Below are 26,612 nucleotides of genomic sequence, written 5' to 3' on the forward strand. Positions count from 1 at the left end.
CATTAATGTAATTTGTAAGGGAGGCAGACCGCCATTCAGATGTTTTGCCTTTTTTTTCTCTTTCAGGAATGGGTCAGAGTTGTTTGTTTTTAAAGTGGCAGTGTAGAAATCTAACTTTGTCTTGATATTCTGTCATCAATATGATCAACAGTATGTTCACCTTTCATCGTAGGGTGTGGGACTCTAAGAATAGCAACAGAACTTGACTCTGGCCACAACAACTATTACATGACTCACTCTAGTTGACTGCAGTGCCACAGCCGTAGTACTAAGGATGCTGGCGCTTGTAGAGGAAAGAGTCTTCAAATCAGTGACACTGCTTGTATTAAGTTTAAATAAGGACTGGTCAACAATTTTAAAAAAAACCTCCCTTTTCCGTACAAATCCCCAAAATCAAGGAAATATGTATCTGAACAATTCCTGCACAATGCCAATTCGCTCCAAACAATTCCGGCTGCACAAAAGGGTTGCCAGGTGCAGGTTGGGAAACTCCTGGAGATTTGGAGATGGAACCTGGGGAGGACAGGGGCCTTACTAGGGTACAATGCCACAGATTTTACCTTCCAAAGCATCCATTTTCTCCAGGGGAACTGATCTCTGTAGTCCGGAGATGAGGTGTAATTCCAGGGGATCCCCGGGTCCCACCTGGAGGCTGGCATCCCTACTGCACAATGACATCGACTCTGCACCATGACCATGGGTGTATCAGTGCTGCAGATGTAAAACAGCTTAATGGTCATAACCTTTTTTTATAGAGAATCCTGGGAATTGTAGCTCCGGGGAAGAGGACCAAACAGAATTCTCAGAATTGTCACCAAACTAAAACAGTGTTCTTAGGGGAGAAAGCCATCCCTGTTAAGAGTGGAATATAACCAGCCTTTATAGGTAGTGCCAGGGCCAGTGAGTCTTGAAAGACAGCATGTGAATGATCCTACAGATCCAGCAGATGGCTGCCCTTTTTTTTCATTTAACTGAGTTCTAATTCACCCTTGGCGAGTGTGTCGGGTGGGTTTTGTGTTGCTGTTTTTGTTTTGCTTTATTTTTTGTTTTTGTTTTTTTGCTATCAGAGGGATAGGGAGAAAAAGTATAGGTGAAGCAGTAAGTAATGATACAAATGACAGCATTTATTTCAAGGCTATTAGTGGGGGGTTGGGGGAGGGATTTGTTTTTTGCAGAAGGAACGTCGGTGGAAATGATTGGCAGGATCCAGCCCTAACAGAAGACATTTCTGTTAGTGGAACGGTTAGTGGATGATAGGGGATTCCAGCATGAGGGGCAAATGATGGATCTCAGTGAGAAGAAAAAAAAGAAGAGTTGGTTTTTATATGCTGATTTTCTCTACCACTTAAGGCAGAATCAAACTGGCTTACAATTACCTTCCCTTCCCCTCCCTACAACTGACACCCTGTGAGGTAGGTGAGGCTGAGAGAGAGTGACTTGCCCAAGGACACCCAGCTGGCTTCATGTGTAGGAGTGGGGAAACAAATCCAGTTCAACAGATTAGCATCTGCTGCTCATGTGGAGGAGTGGGGAATAAAACTTGGTTCCCCAGATCAGACTCCACTGCTCCAAACCACTGCTCTAACCACTACACCATGCTGGAGAGACTGGTCAAAACTGCCCCACTCAGTTTACTAATGGCAATGATGCAACCCACCATACTGAATGTTGATTATGCCATGGGACCACACTATTATGTTGCATGCAGAAGACTCAAATAAATGTACAAAGTCAAGCCTGCCTCCATTTTCAGGTTTTACAACTTTGATTCTTAGATTACTCCTTTCCATTTTAATAACTTTTATTACCACACTCAAATTCCTACTCATAGAATTACAGATTTATTGTGGCCTATTTACTACTAGCATAGGCATGATTTTAGAAAAAGACTAGAGCAGGGTAGAAATAGTGAAGAACTGTAGCGAGTAAACACCACAATAATTGTTCTTGTAGACTATCCGGGCTGTGTGACAGTGGCCTCAGCTGCAGGCGAAACGTCGGGACAGAAAATACCAAGACCACGGTCACACAGCCCGGATAGCCTACAAGAACAGATGAACTCTGACGGTGAAAGCCTACCGCAATAATGATTTTAATTAGAGTTAGTGGACTCCTTTAAAATAAGGGATCATTTTCATTTTTCTTTCCCCTTGTTCATATTTTGAAAACTGTAGATGTTTCTCCAGTTATTTTTACAAAACCCTCTGCCAAAATGCTATGTTTTTATATTAAAAGATATTCCTAACAGGGAGGTAAAAGTAGAGAAGGCACATTCTAGAGATGTCTTTCAGGGGCAGGAGTTCCGATGTGCACATAATGGCCTCATGCATACTAAAGTGTTCAGATTTCAGCCGGTGGAGAAATTTATAACTTTTATGTGTAAAAATATCCTCCCTTCACTGAAATTAATGGGAAATCTGGGCATTATCCAGTGCACTGCTGAACCTCTTATAGAAGCCAAATAGTGATAAAATTCTAAATGAAGGGTTCCAAGTGTCCAATAATAACCATATTGTAGTTATGAGAACTTGATGTATGTTTAGAGATAACAAGCAGTATAATGTGTAACACTGCCTTCATTTATTGTACTCCCAATTTTGTGCTATTTAAGTTCTGACTACTCAGAGCCCTAACACACATGAAATTTTGGAATAAACAATGGATTTAAGTTCCAGTATGTAACATTTTTAGTTGGATCCCTACAGATGTAGACATTGCCAATTACAGGTATTAGGGTATCCCAAAGGGACTAATTACATTGATCCCTTCTCAGCAATGAATGTCACAAACATCAGTCATATTCCTTTTCCACTGTGAAAAATGCTTGATCCAGAGTTTAAGAAGTATGAAAGAGTTTTTTTTTTTAAGCCAGCTTGATTGCTTTAGAAAGTTGGGTGTTAGCTCTTTACCTATTTTCTGGTTTCAACGGCTTATCCTGATTTGAAGTATTTCAGAAGAACTGCTCAAGGTAAATCTCCTTCACATGCTCAACCAGCTGTGTGGCGGCTGCTTCCTTACGACAGTTAGTTGATATTTTAGATATTTAGAAGTTTACCATAAGGTTGGCAGAAAACCACCCACAGGTGACCACAAGCCTGATGTAGGCACACATTTTCCATGTGAGTACAAACTAGGACTGGTTTTAAGCATGTTAGGCTTTCCTCAAGATTGCTAGAAAGGAGTTCTGCCTTCCACTGGGGACCTGACTAAGGCAGCTTGGATTCTTGAAGGCTTCTACCCTGGAAATCCTGTTGGTCTTTAAGGTGCTGCTGGACTTGAATCTTGCTCTTCTGCATCCCACTTGTAACATCTATCATACCACATATATCACTACTGTTATGTGTAGTCTCCACATATTTGTCAGAAGGTGCCAGAAGCATCTGATGGGATCATGACCTCCCATTGGTGTTCCCATATCTCCTGATATGCCCCCTGGAGAGCATTACACTCAGCAGGTGCCAATCTTGTGGTTGTCCTCAGCCCGAGAAGCATCTGGCTATCCTCAACCAAGGCCAGAGCCTTTTCAGCCCTGGCCCCAGCCTAGTGGAACTCTCTCTAAGATGAGACTAGGGCTTTGCGGGATTTTACTCAGTTCCGCAGGGCCTGTAAGACCCAGATGTTCCACCAGACCTATGGTTGAGGGCAGCAACAGTTTCCAATCAGAGTAGGCCTCCCATTTCTCTCCCCCTTATTCTTTTGCCCTTCCAGTGTGGGTGGGGGGAGTCTGGCTACCCTTTTCCATGTTGGCCAAGACCCTGTGCGCTGCTTTTAGCGCCATCTGTTTAGATACTGATTATGATTGATTTTAAACTGTGAATTGCTGGTTTTAATTAATATGTATGGATTGAATGTTTTTTTTAAAATTATGATACATTGTTGTCGTGACCCGCCATGGGCAACAATCAAACAAATATCCAGTTCCCAAGTAAAAGATCCCAGTATCTGGACAGTACATATTCCAAAGGGAAGAAATACAAGGTCACGTTGTGAATTATCAGAATGGGAACCTCTGCACCTGCCCAAACTGAGGTGCTTTCAAGCCACAGTTTGGGGACAGATTCTGGCCCCAGTCCAACAACCAAAAATTCTTTTCTTTTTAGGCTTTGAAAGAGGGGGAAAGGTAAGGGAGCTGAGCTCCAGGTGGGTAACCTGATCAGATGAAGAAGAGGAATGGATGGTTCAGGATCTTAGGAAAGCATCCAAAAACCAAAACAAAACAAAAAAGACAAGAGAGAGGAGGTATCAGGAAGGTGTGGGTGTGTGTTTTGGATCGATAAAGTGGTGTGTGACTTTGGTAGATGATTCTAAATATCCCAAATGGGCTCATACAACTTCTGGAGGAAAAAGCTAAGGTGGAGAGGGTTCTTTCCTTGGGCAATGCTAATGCAGCAAGTTTTTTTTAATGACTAAAGGTGTGTTGACTAATGAGAGGCCCTGTTTAATTATCTGCTGGTCCAAATACTGGGGCAGGTAAGCTGCAGAAACAGACCCACACTACCCAGTCAAGGTGATTAAATTCAGCCCTTCTTATTTTGCTGGTTGTCCGATTATTATGATAATGGCCCAGAACTTGTTTACTGGCCCAAGCAAAGACAGAGGCAAGAGAAGATGTTCCCAGGACAAGGAGGGGTGACAGAAAAAAAAGAGAAACAAACCAAAATAGACAACAACAACAAAATAAGACAATCATTAACACTCATTTAGGAAGGGCATATTTCTCCTGTGGGGGAGTCCCAGGGTTGCCAACATCCAGGTGGGCCAGAAGTTCTCTTGGAATTACAACTGATCTCCTACTATAGAATCAGTTCCTCTAGACTCTAGAAAAAAATGGCAACTTTGGAGGATAGACTCTATGGCATCACCGTTCTGTTGAGCACTTTCCTTCCCTAAATCTTCAGGAATCTCCTGGATTGCAAGAATAGGGTTGCCCGCACTGGTCCAACAGTCCCTGGCAAAACAGCATCATGTGACACCACTTCTGACTAGGAAACCAGAAGTGATGTCACCATGTCTCATGACATTCTAAGATTTCCCCCTAATTTCTATGGTAAAAACCATAGAGATCAGGAACACTCATCGAACATTATGGTAACATCACTTCTGGGTTCCTAGATGGAATTGATGTTGTGTTGTCACACAATGTTCTGTTGGGTACTGGCAGGGGACAGGAAGCGCATCAGCAGTGGTTTGGCGGGCATATGGCAACCCTAGCTCAGAAGTGTGTAGCTCTGTTTAGGGTGGGGTATAAATCAATATAATAATAACAATAACAATAAGGCAGAAGCTGAATTGCTTTTACAGACAACAAGACAGAATATCCTGCCAGGGCTACTTTAACTCTTTAAGAGATAGGTATGGCTTTAAAGCAATAAAGGGAAACAATAGAATAACTAACTATCACACACAAAGTATCTGAAGTTTAATACATTTATTTACTTGCTCGCTAAAGAAGAGGAAATATTTTTTATGGCCAGCTTTGTGAAAACACTTATATATACTGGCTGCATTCCAGCCTTCTGCAAGGCTAGAGTTAGTGGTTTACTGATTCAGGAAAGAGAGGATGCTATTCAATGTTTCACAGTTCAAGAGGTTATTTTTTAAAAGGTCCAGCTTTGTTTGGAATGTGGAATGCCTAGTTGTGCATTTCTTGTAACTGCCATTTTTATGGCAGGAGCTTTTGTGTCTACCATATTCACCTGAAAAAAGATTATCCTGAACACAAGATTCCCACCCTTCAAAAGTTATATACAGAAGCAGATGACCCAATATCTCAAAAAGGACACTGAAAAGCTGGAAAAAGTACAGAAGAGAGCAACCAAGATAATTAGGGGGTTGGAGTACCTTCCCTATGAAGAAAGGCTGAAGAGTCTGGGACTTTTCAGTTTAGAAAAAAGACGACTAACGGAGGGATATGACTTATAAAATTATGAATGGGGGCAGAGAGTTGACAGAGGGAATTTTTTCTCTCTTTCCCAAATACTAGAACTTGAGGGCATTCAATGGAGCTGATGGGCAGTAGATTCAGGATGGCCAAAAGGAAATACTTGTTTACACAATGAGTGATTAAACTGTGGAATTCACTGCCAGAGGATGTAGTAATGGCCACAGCAAAAGACAGTTTTAAAAGGGGATTAGACAGATTCATAGAGGATAGATCTATCAGTGGCTACTAGCCATGGTGACTAAAGCGAACCTTCATGTTCAGAGGCAGTAAACCTCTGAATCCCAGTGCCAGGAGGCAATATCAGGAGAAGGCCTCAGCACTCTATGCCCTGTTGTTGGCCCTCCAGAGGAAGTGGTTGGCCACTGTGTGAGTAGGCTTCCCAGGCCCTGTAGCTCCACCGGCGGGAGCTTGGCGGGGCCACGGCGGATGTGTGCAGTGCCTGCGCGCGCCTGCGAGGCACACACACACACCCCGCTCGGTTGCACCTGCGTCACTTCCAGGTCTACCCGGAAGCGATGTGGATGCTCTAGCAATCTCGGCTGAAACTCTATGATTTCCATAGAGTTTCAGCCGAGGTTGCCAGAGCGACTTTACCCAGAAGTGACGCACGTGGATCGTGTGCGAGCGCGGGGCCCTGCTGAGCCCGCACGCGGGGCCCCTGCTGGCCCTCAACTGGCTGGCGGGATTAGCAGGATTTTACCCGTAACCACCGGGCACCTGGCAACCCTATGTGTGAGGCAGGATGCTAGACTAGATGGAACACAGATCTGATTCTGCAGGGCTCTTTTTATGTTCTTAAAACAATCACCCTCCTCTCTCTATAGGGTTGCTAATCTCCAGGTGGTGGCTGGAGATCTCCTGGGATTTCAACTGATCTCTATATGACAGAGATCAATTCACCTAAAGAAAAGGCTGCTTTGGAAGGTGGACTCTGGCATTATACCCCATTGAAGCCCCTCCCCTCCCCAAACCCAGCCTTCCTCAGGCTTCACCCTCAAAATCTCCAGATATTTCCCAGCCCAAAGCTGGCAACCCTATCTCCACTGAGCCTGATAGCATGAGTTTTTTTCCTCCCAGCTGCTTCCACCTTCTCCACTAGGGATACCATTTACCTGCTGGGAATGGGAGATTTTCCACCTCTAGCTCCTGTTATCTGCTACCACTCCAGCAGGAGAAAAAACAACAATTCTATTGGTATGACCACATCACATAGCTTCCACGCAAAACCTGAAAGTGACACCACTCTAAAAATAGCTGGAGAAACTTTGTTTTTTGGTTATATAAACTGGCTTGGGAATTGACTGGAAGAAAACACCTATGGGCACAGTGGGGGGGGGGAGACCTTCACAATTATGCCTTTCAGCTTTGTGTGTATGCTCTTTTGCATAGCTATTCATGCATTTCCACTGCATCATAACTCGTTCCGCCTTCTGCTTGCACATTCTCCCGCAAGAAGAAATGCAAGGAAATGTATGCAAAGTAGTACACATACAAAGTTATGAGGTTTTATTGTGGAGATCCATAAAGCAACTGCTACCATAGGTTGTGGCATTCAGTTTGTCTTACACCTTCTAGCTGCTTAGTAGCTATCTGTGAGTGACTAGGTGAATGAGCTGGAAAAGAAGAAAATTAACCCAGTTCTAAATGTAGATCAATGGCTATGCCTCAGTTCAGATTGTGCCACAAAGCATTAGAGCTTTGGATGGAAGAAGGAAGCTCTCGCAGGTAGGTGGCCTCCTGGGAATATTGTAGCACCTATACCTAGCTAGTTATATTTTAAAATTTCCAAGATTTATAAGGAATATAATTTTCCAATTTAGTCAATTAGATTAATTATGGACAGTCTTTACTGAAGTTGTATTTAAAATTATTTCCAAGAACCAGATGTGTTGTGGTCTGTAGCATAACTAATATTAAAAAATGGGAGAGTTCTAAGAGATATATACTTAATATTTTAATATAAACCATTTTGACTAATGGAAATCATTCACTGACAGACACCTCTTCACACTAGGAAGAAGGCAATCGACTTTACAGTATAACGATTAAGTGGGAAGTTGAACAAATTGAGTATTTATATCGCAAATTCTTCCTACGCCCACACAAAGTGCCTGCTCTTGGAATATTCCATTAAAAGAGTCTCTAGAGAGGTTACTGAAATAGCTGGAAATATATTCATTCCCTAAGACTCTGGCAGAAATCTAGTGTGCATATTTTTTATGTCTTGGTTTTCTTTCCTTCTTTCTACCAGCAGCCCACACAAAATGGAGAACCAACTGAGACGACAGCTGTGAAAGAAAGTTCTTTTCTAAGGTTCCTTTCCAGGGAACAGGTATGAGACTTTATGGATAAAGTCGTTTTAGCCTAAAAAAAATGTACAGAGAAATTGTTATTCAACAAGACCATTTAATTATTCTATTGTTATTCCATGGTGTATAAATGTTTGGTCAAGGTGGAAATCTTAAGCATATTGATCTCTGTGTGGAGTACTTCATGTAGACTTGTATAGGATTGGTCTTAAGTGTGAGGACTCAGAATGTTTTCAGATGCCCAAAAAGAGATCTATCAGGATGAGTCTTTGAGTGTAACATGTAGTCCTGATCCACAGATCTTGAGCCACTGAGGTAGCTCTGATAATTACAGATCTATCTTGAAGTTGAATGTGTGTAGTGTTAATAGATTAACTATGAATTTTGAAATATCACCTGGTACAACTTTACTTCAAAAATACCACTGCAGAATCCAAGTGGGTAATTCTTATATTTGAATGTTTGTTCATGTACAACACTGTCTGTGTACAGAAAAGTACTGCAAGAGAGAAAAATAGATTTTCCATGCCCATGCTGGTTTTGTGTATACAAGAGGGGTTTTTTTTCCCTACACAGGTGGGAACATTCCAAGATCCATTGAATAAATAGCTTAGTACGTTTCTTTGTTGTTGTTTTTTTAATTTTAGTTGGCCTTTTATGTATTGGTAATACTTCACATAGGATGTTCTACATGCATAGGGTTGCCAAATGACTTGCAGGAAAATGTCCTGTTCCTTTTAATAGAGGCTTTTAATGTGTGGAAATTAGAGGCTGAAGTTTTTTAAAAAAATCCCATTAAACATCCATTAAAGGGTCAAGCCAGCTGGCCCATCCTATTTGTGAGATGAAGGGTTCTGGACTATATGACCACCAAATCCTTTTAACTCTAATAGCCTAAAAACCTCAGAGTGACTGAGGACCAGTAATTATTTTGCAGAAGAAAAAAGCAACATCCCCACAATACAATGGGTTTTAGCTTTGAAGGGATTTCTTGAATGCAAGTATATGAAGACATTAAGAGGCAACTTTCCTTTTTCCTGGGTCTGTGGATGTGACTATGGATTCCTGCTTTTTGTGTAGGTAGCTGCAGAAAATTAGGCATTGCCTCAAATTGTTTCCGGGTGTAGGCCCTTGCTAGATCCCTTTAAAAAAGAAAGAAAGAAATGTCATGTGTTCCAAAATGTCTGTAGGAGTTCTAGCTCATTTTTATCCTGTCCTTTTCCAAAAGACCTTGGGGTGGTGTATACAGTTCTTCCCTCCCCATTTTATCCTTGTAACAACTTCTGAGTTAAATTAGGCTGAAAGAGAATTACTGATTCAAGGGCACCCAATGAGCTTCATGACTGAGAGTGGGATTTCAGCCCAGCCCAATTAATTGTGAGAGAATTAGTTGAGATAACTAAAATGTTCAGAGATAATTCTTATTCTTCAAGAATACATTATTCTTATTGTACTGATTTAATAAACCATACTGTGCTCCAAAGAGTAACTTCTGATACTATTTGATGGTACCCCTTAAAATAACGATAATTGAATTTCATAGTGATTATCATTGACATTACATTTTAAACCAAAGGATTCCTATGGGATGTTTTTGAATTGTTCTCTGTGTGATTAACTGTGTGGAATTCCCTCAGAGAGGGGAATGATCTATTACAGACTTACAAATTTTAAACTAAGGCCTCTTTGCATGGCCATTCATTTTTTTTAACGATTTATGTGTGGGCGATATAATTAAAGTAAGTAAAAGTATGTGTGGGTGAAACATTTTCTACCACTTTCCGTGCTGTATAAAAGCAAGTTTTAAAATCTTAAAGCACAGGCATATAACCGTCCACATGTTTAGTGGATAAAAAGGCACAATTTTTGTGTGGCACATCTGTGAAATTTGTGGTGACCTATAATCAGCAGCCCTTCTGTTCATGAAAATTTATCTGCTCACTTTGAATAAATTTCAGTGTTGGTAATAGAGTTTTCTTTTGCTCAGTTGCATTGCAGTATTGAGTTGGCTCTGGTTATGTTGCATCAACTGTGATAGTGACATCTTTTAGGGTAATGAAAGCATCTAATTGAAGCCTTTATGAAGGAGGGGGAAAATCTCTAAGCTGGTGGCTAAACTGAAAAGCATTTTTCTAATGAGACTTTGCTGTGAAATGGCTCTGCAAATTTTAAAGACATTGAATGAATTCTATACAACTATGTCCCATCCTGCAGGCACTTTACTGACTGCCCATCAGTTACTGGGCTCAATTTAAGGTGTTAGCTATCACAAACAAAGCCCTTCATGGTCTTGGACCTTCATATCTGCAAGACTACCTTTCCCCCTATGCTCCACCACGATAGCTTCACGCATTGGAGCAGGGTCTTCTGCAGGTGCCAACCTGCAAAGGGGCAAAATCAACAATGGCCTGTACATGTGCCTTCTTCATTGTGGCCCCCACCTTGTGGAGTGGCCTACCTGAAGAGGTCAGGAAGGTTCCCACTCTCCTGGCTTTCCACAAATTATTAGGGTTGCCAGGTCCGGGTTGGGAAATACTTGGAGGTTTTAGGGGTGGAGCCCTGAGTAGGGTTGCCAGGTCCTTCTTTGCCATCGGCAGGAGGTTTTTGGGGTGGAGCATGGGGAGGGTGGGGCTTGGAGAGGGGAGGGACTTCAGTGTCATAGAGCAATTGCCAAAGTGGCCATTTTCTCCAGGTGAACTGGTTTCTATCGGCTAGAGTTCAGTTGTAATAGCAGGAGATCTCCTGCTATTACCTGGAGGCTGAGGACCCTAAGCCTGAGGTTGGTGGGGTTTATGGAGGAGAGGGACTTCAGTGGGGTATAATGCAATAGATTCCACCTTCCAAAGTGGCCATTTTCTCCAGGTGAACTATTATCCCAGCATAACCCTACTGTGTGGATCAAAAAATCTTTATAAGACTGCCCGTGGATACAGTACATCTCAAGATTACTGAAAAAAACTGAAAACTAACACAAAATAATGGGGGCTGGAGTTTAAAATTGAAAAAGTAAAAAGAAATATCTGTACATAATATTGTAGGTTCCCTCTGAATCTGGATTCTTGAGGTTCACATTTGTTCCCTCATTTGGAAGACTGCCAAGTCAGTTTCATGCTGTAGATGCCACATCATATCTTGTGAGAGTTTCAGAGGATCCTTTGGAGAAGAACAATCAAGAAATTAGAAACGTGGTAAGACTTTGGCTTATTTATATTTTGACTCTGATTTATAATAAATGAAAAAAGATTTCTTCCAGCTAGTCTCTGAATATTTAGCTCCCTCCCTGCTCTCTTCCCAGTTGTTATTTGGCAGTTACACTTAAGAACAGCTTGAAATGTAAGGTTGGATACAATACATAGTGGCACACTTCCTTGCAGGATCAGAGAGAACGTGCATTCTTGTAGGAGTGGGAGCAGGGTGAAATCAGCATCCACAACAAGTAGAGTGTTGTTTTGGAACAGAACCAATCCAAGGCCATTCAGCAAATGTCAAATTTGCACTCCGAGAGCCCAGAATAGAATCTGGAGCTCTCAGACAACGAAAAGGTCGCCAACGGGGTTACTAACCTTCAGGTGGGGCCTGGAGTTCACCTAGGGTTGTCTGGTTCTGCTTCACCACCGGCGGGAGGTTTTTGGGGCGGAGACTGAGGAGGGCGGAGTTTGGGGAGGGGAGGGACTTCAGTGCCATCGAGTCCAATTGCCAAAGCAGCCATTTTCTCCAGGTGAACTGATCTCTATCGGCTGGAAATCAGTTGTAAAACAGGAGATCTCCAGCCAGTACCTGGAGGTTGGGAACCCTAAGTTCACCTGGAATTACAACTGATCTTGACTATAGAGGTCAGTCCCCCTGAAGAAAAGGGCTGCATTGGAGAACAACCTCTATAGCATTATACCCTGCTGAGGTCCCTCCCCTCCAAAAACCCACCCTCCCCAGGAATTTCCGAACACAGAGTTGGCAACCCTTTTAAGCTAGAATAGGAAGTAAAAAAGAAAACAATCGTAGACATGTACTTGAATGAACAGGATCTGAGAAGCAACACACAGGGCAGTTGCCTGTACAGAATGGTTGCAGGCCGAAAGAAATGGTTACATAAAAATTGAGATGTTCTGAAGCCAATCTCAAAACACCAAAAATGGTGTTTGTGGTGTAAAGGCCAGGAGCAAGAAAAGAAAGACCGCACCAAGCATGGAGCAAAAAACAAACAAACAAGAGACAATTGGTGCAGTGGTAGAATTAATTTTAATTCAATTCTGAGAGACCTTGGCACATTTCACATATGCTTCATCACGGGGAATCTGTAAAATATCATACTCTGAACAGTTATCACAGCAACACTGTGCTGGGAAGTGTTCTGAGTATGCTATTTTACAGATCCCCTGATGAAGTCTATGCAAAATGCGTAAAGGGCTCAGAATTGAATTAAAATTAATTCTACCACTGCACCAATTGTCTCCGGGGTTTTTTTTTGCTCAGGGTCCAGGCCACCCATGTTCCAACTATAGCATATAAAGAAGCTTTTATACCTGCAATATTCTGCAGGGTTCCATGTGGATTAAACACAATGTCTTTTCCAGTCATATCTACAGTTTTAAAATCCTGGCTGACCTGGTTTTCTGAAGCGACTGAGTTCTTATGAAAAAGTAACAGCCTATATCCAAGCACAGCGTTCCAAAGACTTAAAAATACTTTTCTTAAGGTGGAGGAGGGGTTGTTTGTTCACCCACATCCTGCTTCAGCCCACTGAGTTCTACAAAATTTTGTTTCCAGGGTCAGCAGACCCCCAGCAACAACACAAGGGACATAGTGAGGACCAGAGTGGCAGGCAGCAACCAGCAGAGATTTTAAAAACTGCTTAAAAACAAACACACTTATGTGCCCTTAAGTCTTTGGAATGTGACTGGATACAAGCCAGTGTCTATTTCTAAGCATGTCAATATTTGTGCGTGTAAAGTGTAGGGTTGCCAGCTCTGGGTTAGGAAATGCCTGGAGATTTTGGGTGGAGATTGAGGAGGGCAGGGTGTGTGTGTGGGGAGGGACCTCATTGGTGTATAATGCCATAGAGTCCACCTTCCAAAGCAGCCCTTTTCTCCAGAACTGATCTCTATCATCCAGAGATCAGTTTAATAGCAAGAGATTTCCAGCCACTACCTGAAAGTTGGCAACCCTAGTAAAGTGCCATCAAGTCACAGTCGACTTACAGCAACCCTGTTGGGGTTTCAACCCAAGAGACTAACAGAGGTGGTTTGCCATTGCCTTCTTCTGCACAGCAGCCCTGGCATTCCTTGGTAATCATGTGATTGCTATGCCCATGCAATCTAACTTGCAACAACTAGGAGAATAATATACACATGTAACATGATGTGCACAGCCTGGCATGACTGTTGCTGGCATCTAAGGAGTTAAGGACCAAAGCTTGAAACACCCACAAGTGACTCATTGTAAGACCACAATTCTGCTTTGTTTAAAATGCTTACCCTTCTATATATGGTCAAACTCCCCAACTGTAATTCCTTTTGTATAGTTTGTTCAGAGAATGTTGTAGTTTGAAGCCCTTTTGTTCCTATGATAATATGGGAGCTTGCCCCAGATTTGTCCCTCTTATAACCATGGGAGCCATTGTTGGTTTTTAAAGTATCCCACAGCCAGAAATGGTTCTCAGCCCTGGCTGGTCTGCTTGACTGGACCTGCCTCCTCCTGATTTCTGTATCACTCTTGATATAACGTGAATTATTTCTTCTGTTCTTCTGTCTTGTGAAGCTAGAAAGGGGCAAACGTCTTCCCTTGTATTGGGCCTGAGTAGAAACAGTATTGTTAAATAATAAGCCCCACAACTCCCTTGCTCTCTGACCTTTCCAGTGTTTTCTGAGGCCTGAGATCTTGGTCATTCTTTTCCTGTAGTCTCAGTTTTTAATATGTCCAGGTTCTTCTTGATTAGGCAGACAATAGAATTTATCCTCATCTCTCTCTCTCTCTCTCTCTCTCTTTTTAATAGACTGAACTAGTTGCTAAAGGCCAGGCCATACAAAGCAGACCCAAGAGAAACAGTGAAGCCTCTGGATGTACAAAGAATATCCACGAACATTTACAATCACCAGAGTCTAACGTAAGCAAAGGGGAAATGGACAGAGATGATCTTTTCCAAGCGGATTTTGTCTTTGTTATGGACTCAGATGAAGACAAAAAGACAATGTCAGGCAATGGCTATGGTCATGCACGACCCCAGATTTTAGACACATCCCGTGCATCTACAAGTTGTGAGTCAAGAGGGAATGCATCAATACCATCACACACGGAACTTCCCCACAGTTCTGCCAGTCAACAGAAACAATGCCAGGTATTGTGTTTCTAAATGAGTTTGCATGTGACAGAATTTTCTCATCATATTCATTTGCATTGATCTCGATAAGAATTGTTTATCTCCCCCCTCTTTTATGAACTAATACCGCATACGTTGTTTGTTTTACAGCTGAGAGGAAATTTATATCAAACGGGGAGTGGGATGATAGGAAAAATGTCAGCAGGGGATGTGCCATAACAAGAAAACTACTTCTTTATATTTTCACTGGGAATTTTTAACTGTGAAAAATGGATGTTGAATAATTAATAGCTGCATAATGGCTGAAGCAACCTGGTGCCTGATTGGATGCTCTATTAAATCTTCACATATTGCAAAAGTTCTATATAGATATCTCACGTCAGTGTAGCAAACTGCATACATTCCGTATGAAGATTGTCACATGTAAGGTGCTTATGAATTGTGTGCAATCAAACGTATTTTCAAAAGTAATGTGGATCCATTATTTATGTGGCTGGTAGCTTATGAAATTTGGACAAGTGCTTTCTTACCCTAGTAACAGCTGGAAGATAGAAGCTATGCTCAAATAATGGGGTAGGGTAGGGGGACCCTTCATGAAATTAGGCCCACCATTTTACTCTCATCAATTTTAGTTCCTCCCGCTAGTTCTCATAAACCACACTCCAGGCAATGTTCCACAAGAGCATTGTGCAAATTATTCGTACAGAAATACATCTGTTATGGGGGAAAGTAAGAAAGATTTTTTTTTTTTGCAGCAATAATCTTCCTGTTGATTCACTTATGGTTGTGAAGAGTGGGGCCCAGGAAAGGAAATGCCTCTTAGGGGATTTCCCTGGGGAAAGTCTGTCAACTGAGATATAGGGTGGATGGCACAGGGCAGCACTGGATTATTTCTTTCACTAGTCAAAAGCTCCTTGGTCTGCATTAGGCTGTTTTCACACTGTGATAAAAGAACATTCATGGGGGGCTGGGGGGGTTGTCATCTTGTCAGGGCTGGAGTCTTTCCTCTTGCTCACCACCCCCTTAATTCTAGAAGAGAACGTTCAAGAATTTGCTTTCCTTCTCCTTTCTGGATTTTCACAATGTAAGAAAGGTTTCAACGTTTTTACTGGGGCAGAAGCTCTGCCTCTCTTCTTCCCTCGGGAAAGAGGCTTCCAGCCTGAACGGAAAGAATCAAAGTCTCACCAGAGTGGTTGCTGATTGCCATTTTTGCCAGACGCTCCGCTACTCCTTCTCTTTTTTAAATATATATATATTTTATTAACATTTTCAGAAAGAAAACACACAAATTACATATACACACATTCACACAGTTTGCACTCCTTTGGGGCGTCTGTCTCTTCATTTCAAATATCCCGTACATTATTCTTATAGTCTACGTTGTTGTTGTTGTTGTTGTTGTTGTTGTTTTTAAATAAATTCTCATTCTCCTACTAAAAAAATAAACTCACTCTCCTACTAAAGTTCAAGAATGTGCACTACTTACCTTCAGCAAGAGTGCTTTTGAATCCTGATACTACCTCACATTGAAGGGAAGCTTTAAAGCACTGTCCACTTAGCTGGAAACTTCCCTCCACCAATTTAGGAGGGGGGCACCTCACTTTCCCCTGTATCCCCCTCCCCCATACTATTTCCTTTCCCCCTCCTCCCGGGAACCCGCATATCCTCCCCCCTTTCCCTACCTTGTTCTCCCCTTCTTAGCCGTTCACAAGCCTACCTTTTATCCACTTCCCATCTTCCGCTATATTTATTATTCATTGACTTCATTTATACCCCACCTTTCTCTACAGTGGGGACGAAAGCAGCTTACGTGACTGTCCTCTCCTTTTTATCCACACAACCCTGCGAGGTAGGTCAGGCTGAAAGTATGTGGCTGGCCCGAAATCACCCAGTGAGCTTCCTCAGCAAGATGGGGATTCGAACCTGGGTCTCCCCAGACCCTCCGCTGAAGCTCTGACTGCACTGGCTTCCACAGGGAGTTGAACAGTAGAAGCAGCCAGGCCTACTTGCTGCCTGGCCTAGTGTTGCTAACCTCCAGGTGGGACTTGGAGATCTCCCTGGAATGACAACTGAACTCCAGACAACAGAGATCTGGATAAAACGGCTGCTTTGGAGGGTGGACTCTGTGGCATCATTCTCTGCTAAGGCCTCTCCCCTCCCCAATCCCTGACCTCCTCAGACTCTACCACAAAATCTCCAGGAATTACTTAACCTGGCGCTGGCAACCCAGACTCAGTCCTGGTCCCAAGGTGCCCTCCCTCAAAGGCCAAAATAAGCCTGGAAAAGACCCTGCCCTCTCCTCCTGCTTTTTACTCACAGGGCGAAAATGCACGGTCGCTTTAGCCTCCTTTATTCCCTGTTTCAGCCAGGATTCAGCCAGGATCGAACGCACGTTCGGCGAAACTCATGCGTTCGATCCTGGCTGAATCCTGGCTGAAACAGGGAATAAAGGAGGCTAAAGCGACCATGCGTTTTCACCCACAGAAAGGGAAGCCTGGAATCTGTGGCTGCCTAGCAACAGCTACTGAGGGAATCTGTGCTCCTTAAATCTACAGGTGCTCCTTTTATTATTTTCTCTTAAAAAAAAAAAAAACCCAGTGCATTTTTTTTAGATTTCAGATTTTTCAGAAAAATTGGGTCCTTTTCAGGTTTCTAGAAAGATCTGCCTTGCCTGTTCACAGCGCTGGTTATCTGATTTAAGTATCTAAAGGTTTGGCCAACCACTATGTGAATATAAGATGATGGGCAGTTTTTGTTCAACGTGGGCTTTTTAAAACCAAAAAATAAAATCTGTTCATGCTTTTAAACTGATGAAGAAAATACTACTGCAGGCATTTTTCTTCCTGAGGGAATTCATATCCACTTGGGAACAAGAGGAATTCATCTCCCACTTGAACAGTGTGCCAAGACATGCATGCCCTACATGGTTCCTAAATACTAGTGAACTTCCTTCCTTTTGCAAGGGTTTGGATGTTATTTGAATGCCCTTGAAAACTTGCTGGCTATAGTGGTTCCTTAGGCAGCACATATAATTAGGGCTGCCAGCTCTGAGATGGGAAATACCTGGATATTTTGGGGGTGGAACCTGAGGAGGGTGGGGTTTGGGGAGGAGAGGGACTTCAATGGCATATAATACCATAGAGTCCACCTTCCCAAGCAGCCATTTCCTCCAGGTGAACTAATCTCTATCGCCTGGAGATCTGTTATAATAGCAGGAGATCTCCAACCACCACCTGGAGGTTGGCAGCCCTACAAATAATAGCTACACTTATGAGAAGAAGGTCTCTTGTGAAAGTCTGGAAAGCCTTAGGGCTCATATCGCTTGCTATACCATTTTGTAAAGGGGCTAAGGAAGAGAGGATGAAGAGTTTTATCTGCTCCGGCTCCTGGGTAAAGATGGAGGCAGAGCAGTCAGGGAAGGTGAGGGGAATGAAGCGGTGGAGGTAGAGATGGACAAAAAAGGAAACTAGTCATTCTGCAAATCTTTACTGTGAATTAGTTTTATGCTAGTGAGGATCTGAGATTACACTATTATATACTTCTTGGGGTAGGTGAGTGGTCAGTTACCTGGTAAAGTGCATACTGTCCTCTGCTGGTTATGCAACATTTCAAGCAAAGGTAGAAGGAATTACAAGAACACTCCTACTTTTTCCCTTGGAATTATTTCTTGGGACTTAAAAAAATAATCCAATCTTTTTCCTTGGGATTATTTTTTTAAAATACCATTTATCTCTATGTATTAATACTTAACAGCAATATAACAATACCAATTTTTATATTTTATATTAACATGAATACCCTAATATATTAATACTAATATTTTTATTATCTCCTTTCTTTAACCTTTGTATTCTCTTCACTTTTTCTTTATTATAGTTTTCACCTAATCTAATCTATTTTTCTTTTTTCTTTCTTTATATATTCTAATTTTTATTTTAACCATTTTTTCTCCTTTCTATAATTTTATTACCTTGAATTTCATGAATCAAAGAAGACTTACAGCCCCATTCCTGACCTGAAAGGATGAAAGTCCTTAGGAGGCCAGGAAGGGGCTGTGCAGGCACCTGTACCACTTACGCCATCCAGGATGGCACAGATGCCAGTGGGGGGATCCAGATGCTACTCTCCTGGCGCTGCCACAGCAGCAGCACCCAGGGATGTCGGCTGGGCCTTCCACCAGCATCCCATCAGCGCAAAGCCCCGTGCTGGTGTCCCGGGGGCGTTCCCAGGGCATGCCAGGGGGTGGAGCTGCCAGTAGGCAGTTTCATGACCCCTTTCGCCCCGGGTATGCTCACAGAGAGAACAGCATTGCTGTGCTAGCTCTTTTTAAATCTATAAATCTATAAATTTTGGTTGAATCATTGCAGATGGAATAGATTATAAAATTGTTGGTTTGTGATATTTTCAAATATTTTTGAGTATTTATAGCCCATTCCTGAGAAATGGGCTAAAAGTGCATAGGAGGTGGCGTGACCCTGCTGCCAGCATAAGTGCTCTCTTATTCTGTGATAAGAGGCACACTGGCGGCAGGGGCAGTTCCGTTAGCACTTGGGTGCCATGGAGCTGTACGCCGCTCCTCCAATGCTGCAGTCTCTCCAGGATCTAAATCCCAGAAGAGAAATGCAATGCCGGTGTGTGTGGGAGGCATTCCCAGGGGTGGAGCTGACATTACTCAGCTTCCTAAACCCCTCCAGCCTGGGAAACACCCCCTCCAATAACAGCATTGCTAGGCTTGGTTTTTCCTGGCGCAGCCTCGCTATTTTCTTTGGGGGGAAATGCCCCATTTTCAATGTTTTAAATTTAAGAAGGGTTTTTAAAGCCTTGCGGCAGCCAGGGTACCTCTTTGGGGGCTCAGTTATGCCATCCCCAGCTGCCACAAGGCTCAGGAATGGGCTGCCCATCTATGGAATAAGGGCATGTAAAAAAATAAGAAGAGAAGGGACAATGATGAACAGGATGCCCCAGAGATAATGGGCAAGTTTTCAGAAACATTGATGGAGCAAATTCAAACAGTTACAAACCAATTTAAACAATCAGAAGAAAGAACTCAAGAAAAAAAGTAGACAAGTAGAAGAGAAGACACAACAAAGGATAAGAAAAGAGTTCTAGCAATATCAACAGGACTATTAGGAATTTTAAAAAGGATACAAGAAAATACAGAAGAAATTGGAAAAATCAAAGAAAAAAGAAAGGAATTGAACTGCACTTAGATGGGCAAGACTTTTGAATGAAAAGGGTGGAACAAAGGATGGAAACTGGAGGTGCAGTGCAGAAGCAATAATCAACAATTTAGAGGAATTCCAGAGGATCTTAGTAGGACAAATTTAGAAGACAATGTTCTCAAGTGATTGCAAGACTACCTGAAGATCCAAGGAGACTTTCCAGATATTGGCCAGATATTCAGAATAAATTCAAGTTTTGCATTTAAGAATAAATTTAAGAATAAATTGCCATGGAATATACTGGTCAGGTTTACACATACGAAAACACAAGATGCTATATTGAATAAACAAAGAAAATATCCACTCAAAGTGACAGGGAAAGAAGTGCAGGTTTTTCAAGACTTATCCAACAAGTTTGTTGAGGAAAAGGAGAGACTTTATTTCTTTCCTCTGTAGAATTTGTCTTAAGAAATCAAAATATCATTGGAGAGTCCCATTTGCTATAGAAGTTGCATTACCCAAGGGGAAAAGAATAATTACTACAGTAGAACAAGCTAAGCAACTGGCAGAAGAACTATCATCCAAAGAATCTGAGAGAGAATCTGAAAGAAACTCTCCTATTAGTTCAAAAGAAAACTCTCTGAAAACAAGAAGGGGAAAAACAAAAACAAAGGAGCAACAGATAAAGAAGAGGATAAGCTAGATCAGACTGAAGCATTAGAATAAAATGGACAAAATGAATATTGTACTGATCAATATTAACTGTCTAAATTCTCCTTCCAAGCAAATAAAAATATTTAATCTACTAAAAAAACACCCCACAAAATTCAGGCATATTATGCATTCAAGAAACTCACATAAAGAAAAAACATACCACATTTTGAATAAAAAGAAGTAGGGCAAAGTGTATGTGGCCTTGGCAAATAATAAAAAAGGAGTTGCAGTTTACATAAACAACTTACACATAAATGTTGTAGAAGAGCTGAGACTTTGAAGGAAGATATATTATTTTGAGAATCAGGCTCCCAGAAGGCAAGAATTACACACTAGCAATTGTATAGGCTCCTAACAATGTCAGAGTAGAATTTTATGAATTCCCCCCCCCCATCCATATTAGACTTTCAAGGAGAGATTATGATCTTTGGAGACATGAATGTGGTAATGAATCCAAAAAAAGATAGGTTCAAAAAAACCCAAGGAGGCAAACTTCTTAAAAATGTGTTTAATTACATAGAAATGTTACAATTGGAAGATGCTTGGAGGATCAAAAATCCTAATACTAGAGGCTTTCCCCCAAAAGACACCAAACATATTCAAGGACTGATATTTTCTGCATATAAAAAACCTTAGTTATCAATTTAGAGAATGCAAAGATATTATCAAGCAGCTCTCCTGGTTTGAATTGTGGATTAGATTAAAAACTCAGATCAAAGAGTAATACAATTAAAACTGGAAGATTTTAAAGAAGGTTTACATAATTACCTATGGACTAAAAATGAGTTAAAAAAATACAATGCAAAATAGAAGCCATGTAATTAGAGATGGACTATTCAGAATTTGGGGATCTACCAGAAGAAGAGTTAGTCCTCCCATATCCCCATTAATGTCCCATATAGAGGCATACTGTGATAACAATGTGTGAAAAAATAATGATTTTTTAACATATGGAGATATGATGAACTCTCAAGGAGAAATCAAGCCTTGGCAAAAGATGAAGGATGAAGGCAAAAAAGTACAACGGCTACTATATTTCCAGCTAGTTTCAAGATTTAAGTTTAGTGTCACCACCACAGTCAGGAGAGACCAGGCCATGTGGATCTGCCTGCATACCAGCTCAAAGGGTGTATAAGATGTTCTATCAGTGGTATATTACTCCAAAGGACATCAAGAAGATGGACAAGAACTATAAAAGGAAATGTTGGAAAGAGGTGGACAGTACACTTTATCATATGTGTTGGGCATGCAAAAGGACAAAATAAATGGGAAAGAAATACATCCCGAAATCCGGAATTTTTTTAAAATTAACTTTACTACGAAAACCAAGAGATGGGGCATTCTGCCAAAAAATATTCCAAAAATTTTGAAAGAATTGTTTAGATATATGATAATGGTGGCCAGAGTTACATTTACAACAAAATGGAAAGCAGACGAGTGTCCATGCTGGGAGGATTGGGAAAGTAAACTAGTTGAATGGCAAAATTAATGAACTATGTGACTAAAAGACCAATCAAAGGATTTCAAGACAAATGGAAAGCGTACTACTTACATTATTCTGAAAAAATGGGAAGCTGAGAAGGACATTGTTGAAATGATATATATGAATTATTAACAATCCTCTTGATGTATGGTATTGAAAAGGTATTAAAAGAGGGAAAACATTTAAATATATAATGGATAGACAATAGTAATATGTGAACTCAATTTTCAATATTTGGGAAGTATTTTTAAAAATGTATAATAGTAATCACCTCTGCAATTTTTTAAATCTATTCTGTTTCATTACAATTCATCTTATAATATTGCCAACATTATTATGGTGTTTATCAAGTATTATATAGGGCAAAGCTTCTTAAACTGTGGGTCGCAATCCCATATGGGGTCGTGTAAGTGAATGTGGGGATCACGAAAAATTTGGCAACAGTAAAATTTCTTTATGATTTATTATCAGTAAATGTTTGATTTATATACCTATTTTATATACCTATATACCCGGGGTCATGTAAAAATTTCTCAGGAGAAAAGGGGTCGTGAGTGGAAAAAGTTTAAGAAGCCCTCGTATAGAGTAACTTTTGATTTATGCTAAGATTTATTATTATAATCACCAATAATGCTCATTACTATAGCACTATTTGCTGCTCATAATTGTTGCGATCATCATTTATTGTTTACTGTTTATTATATCATTGTTTAATATATTATATGTACACTTTTTCTCTTTTTATTTTGATGTAATTGTAATTGTTGTGATATGGTATCTATTTTTTCTTTTTTTCTGTTCTGCTTATATTTATAAAAATAAAATCTTATAAAAATGTATGCATGGACACCTAGTTCAATGAGAGGACTTTAAACTCTCTGTTTTGGGTTTTGGAATATTGATAGTCATACTGATTGACTGGCCATGGCTTCCAACTTCCTGACTGCTGTCTACCTCAAATGGTCTGTCCAAGAAACACTTGGCACTCCCTTCATATGATAAGACCTTGGCTTAAGCTCCTACACTCATGTTGCGTTCTGAAATCTTTCCTGCCTTCTGCTGTGCTACCTCAATTCAGCTTCTTGCTTTCCTTATAAGTACTTATTTCCCAAATGGCTTTGACTCAGCTTCAGATACGTCTGCTTCCTGACTCCCACTCCTGTTCTAATCCATAGGTCACAGCTATGCTCCTTTCATTTTTATGGGACCAGCTCTTTCCTGTCAAGAATTAATTGTAGTCTTTGACAGGCTTTCTGCTTTTGCTTTGCCCAACCAAATGAGGAGTTACCATTCATTTTCAGCAAATATTTTATCATGTAACAATAGGCGCACATACAGTGCCAGTAACCACAATGCTGACATTATAAATGGATTTAATGTTTGACCTTCTCAATTTCTCTTGATTAAATCTCCATCCAAAAACCAGGCTATCAGACATAACACTGCAAATACCCTTATCTATCACAAAGTAAAAATAGTGAAATGGAATGACAGTGCTCTTAACTTGTTAAATATTTAAAACATAATGTTTTATGCGACAGTAGTCAGAGGACAGTGAATAATGCATTCCTTTGTACCAATACTTTTTATGCATAAATTGATAGAATGTGTACACAAGAAAATAACAGACATTTTTCATGTATGTTCCTTGCTGTCAAGTACCATTCCAAAATATTTGCAAAGTCATGGTAAACATACTAGACATTACTTTCTACAAACACTTATAAAAGACTGCCATATTAATTTTTATGCCACTTTTCTGCAATTTCCTCAGGGTGTTGAACATTAATTCTTAGGTTTGTGAAATTTTATTTGAAAATTAATGTACAGCTCTAATGAAATACAAAGGTGTTGGTTAGACTGTGTAATGATTAGTATGTTGGCAAAAAAATCTGGGAGAGCTAGGTGAAAAAAAAGCCCACTCTGCAAGGAAGTTTCACTGAGTGACTGTGGGCCAATCACATACTCTCAGCCTAACCTACCTTCCAGGGTTACTTGTGAGAATAAAACAGGGAAGTGAAAACCGTGTAAATTGCTCTGAGAGGAAGTGTGGGATAACATTTGATAGATTAGATAGTCAAGCACACTGATACAAGTACAGATTAGAATTTGAGGTATGTTTTTTAATGAGACAGTAAGGAACCCATGTCTATTTCCCTTTATAGAAGAAGCTAAAATCCACCATATTGAGCTACATGTGCCCATAACAGTTGTTGGCTTTCATCCCATTCCATCAAGTTGATTATCAGAATATTATAGCTTTATTCTGATGTGCTTGCTGATATGGAATTCCCTGTGAAAAAGTAGAAAACTTTGAACTACGGTATGGAATGTACCTGGTGGCTGCAGTCCAGAATATGTCCACAGACAGACAAGCAGTTTAACATAACTAGTAAGGGTGGACAAAGATCTCCAGACATGGTTTGAATGCACAGCACAGCCACCTTTTTGAACCAATATGTGTATGGACTTGATCTGTGCTTAAATGGGAAACCTCTTGACAACCCTACCCTACATACATTGCCTTGAGCTCATGACAGAAAAAAGGAAAACTAGCGAGCTCACTTCTCTGCTACCATAATGTCCACACAATGCTGTCCAATGGAGCTTTTCTGAGTTGTGAAGGGGCTTCTATTTCAGGCTTCTGAAAATTTAGACTTGGAAAACATTCAGGTCTGCTGTGATGCTTTTTGCAAAGCATTTTGTGGATAAAATTGCTTGCATCTGTGGACTTAGATTCCACATTTAGTGCAGTTCAATCTCAGGATGCCACTGGAGTGCAGTCTTGTCCTAGTTATCTGGATGACTGATGAAGTAGACAATCTGTTCAGAAGTGTGTGGCCTACCAGGTGGAGACATGACTCTTGCCTTTTGTGGTTGTTAGTATTGATGCCTGGGATTGAACCTGGGATCTTCTGCATGCCATGCAGATGCTCTGTCACTGAGCTACAGCCCTTCTCCAAATTACAGTTATTAGGCCAGTTTGCATAAATTGCAAATTAGGTGTGCTATTGTTACCCAAATAGGTCTACATGTGTCACGGCCATGACATGCAAAGGCGTCCCCATGCTAGTATTGGAACAAATATGTATTTTGTGTACTTCATTACTTTGGATCTAGCCTGTGTATTCTGAGGTCCAGATTCAAAGAAACACTTGAAAAATGAGGGAGGAAAGACTCTTAAACATAAGTGGTTTTTATTTAAAAGCCAAATTGAGCTAAGCCAGGGGTCGGCAAACTCATTAGTCAAAAGAGCCAAATATCAACAGTACAACGATTGAGATTTCTTTTGAGAGCCAAATTTCTTAAACTTAAACTATATAGGTAGGTACACTGTTTATTAACTTAATAAACTTTAATTAAAGTTTTAAGTCTTAATTAAACTATAGGTACACTGAATAAAACTTGATATCATACTTAATAGTGATCTTATTTATTAATAAAAATTAAATTGTAAGTCCCTGCCATTTTCCCCTCCCCGTCTGGAGGCCTGGTCTACCGCCATAAAAGCCTATTGGTAGACCTGGCCTCCGGCTGAGTCCCATTGGGAGGCCAGGTCTACCCGTTGTCTTTCTTGGCAGTAGACCTGGCCTCCGGAGGCCCATAGAAGCCAATTGGTAGACCTGGCCTCTGAAGGGGGACTTTTTCCCCTCCTCGGAGTCCAGGTCTACCACCAAGAAAGCCAGTGGGTAGACATGGCCTCCCAATAGGACTCAGCCAGAGGCCAGGTCTACCAAAGGAAGCCCGCACCACCCAACAGTTGAGCGGGTGCAAGAGCAGGGGCTCCGAACCAAGTTCGGAGAGCCGCACTCAACGGGTCAAAGAGCCGCATGCGGCTCTGGAGCCGCAGTTTTGAGATCCCTGAGCTAAGCAATACAGTAGAGCAAAAAATAAAATTATGCAAAGGAAAATGCACAGTGGTAGCTACAACACAAAACCTTTCCCTAGAAAAACTGCCTACCTACTTGGGGAATAAAACTAAAAGTGTGGAAAACAAGGCATACGGGGGTTGTCCTCAGTGGTGATGAAGCAGCATTGGGGGATGAGACTGACAAGGCAGGGGAAGGAGATGCAGAGACAGGTCCATGAAGTGGAAAAGAAAGAGGCCAGCTGGGGTAACAAGATGCATTCCAAACTGGCTAGAAAAGTTGGTGCTGAGGGGTAACTCTTCATACCATTTTGCCTGTGATGAGGGGAAAGGGTGTTGGCACTGGAAGGTGGGGATAATAAAAATGCAATCTTTCAAAGATGAGCCTGCCTGAAAAGAAGTCCCTCCTCTCTTTTTGCATGGAGAGGGTCTAAAGTGTTCCCTTGGGGAGACTTGGAAATTAGATACATCTGTCATGATTGGGTAAGGGCAGGAATCTTCCTGTTCAGTTGTTGAGATATGGAGGAAATTGATGGAATTGGCCTGTTGCTTATTGTTTTGGAGATCTGGTCATTCGATAGGATCAAATTATTTGGGAAGAGGCTCCAAGGTCCTTGGGGGAAATGGCCCTCAATTGAATCCCTCTTAGGGGGAGTATTTGCATGACTGACAAAGCAGCTGTCCTGCATTCCACCGTAGCATGGCCAACTGCCTCTTGATATCGGTTTAGTTTAGGCTCCTATCAATCCTAGGCCCACACTGAGGTGTACACCTATACAGAAAAGGGGAGAACTAACCATGCATAAAATTAGGGTTCCC

General features: G+C 41.2%; 1 protein-coding gene across 1 annotated transcript in view; it reads left to right on the forward strand.

The window, feature by feature from the left end:
- MLIP (muscular LMNA interacting protein) overlaps positions 1-26,612 on the forward strand; it is a 96,775-nt gene that overhangs the window by 18,276 nt on the left and 51,887 nt on the right. Inside the window, exons 2-4 of the mRNA XM_056856166.1 lie at positions 8,199-8,276; positions 11,292-11,441; positions 14,243-14,584. Coding sequence (XP_056712144.1) covers positions 8,199-8,276; positions 11,292-11,441; positions 14,243-14,584 — 570 coding nt within the window. The remainder of the gene's footprint in view (positions 1-8,198; positions 8,277-11,291; positions 11,442-14,242; positions 14,585-26,612) is intronic.

The sequence above is a fragment of the Euleptes europaea genome, chromosome 10, assembly GCF_029931775.1.
Source record: "Euleptes europaea isolate rEulEur1 chromosome 10, rEulEur1.hap1, whole genome shotgun sequence".
Lineage (NCBI taxonomy): Eukaryota > Metazoa > Chordata > Lepidosauria > Squamata > Sphaerodactylidae > Euleptes > Euleptes europaea.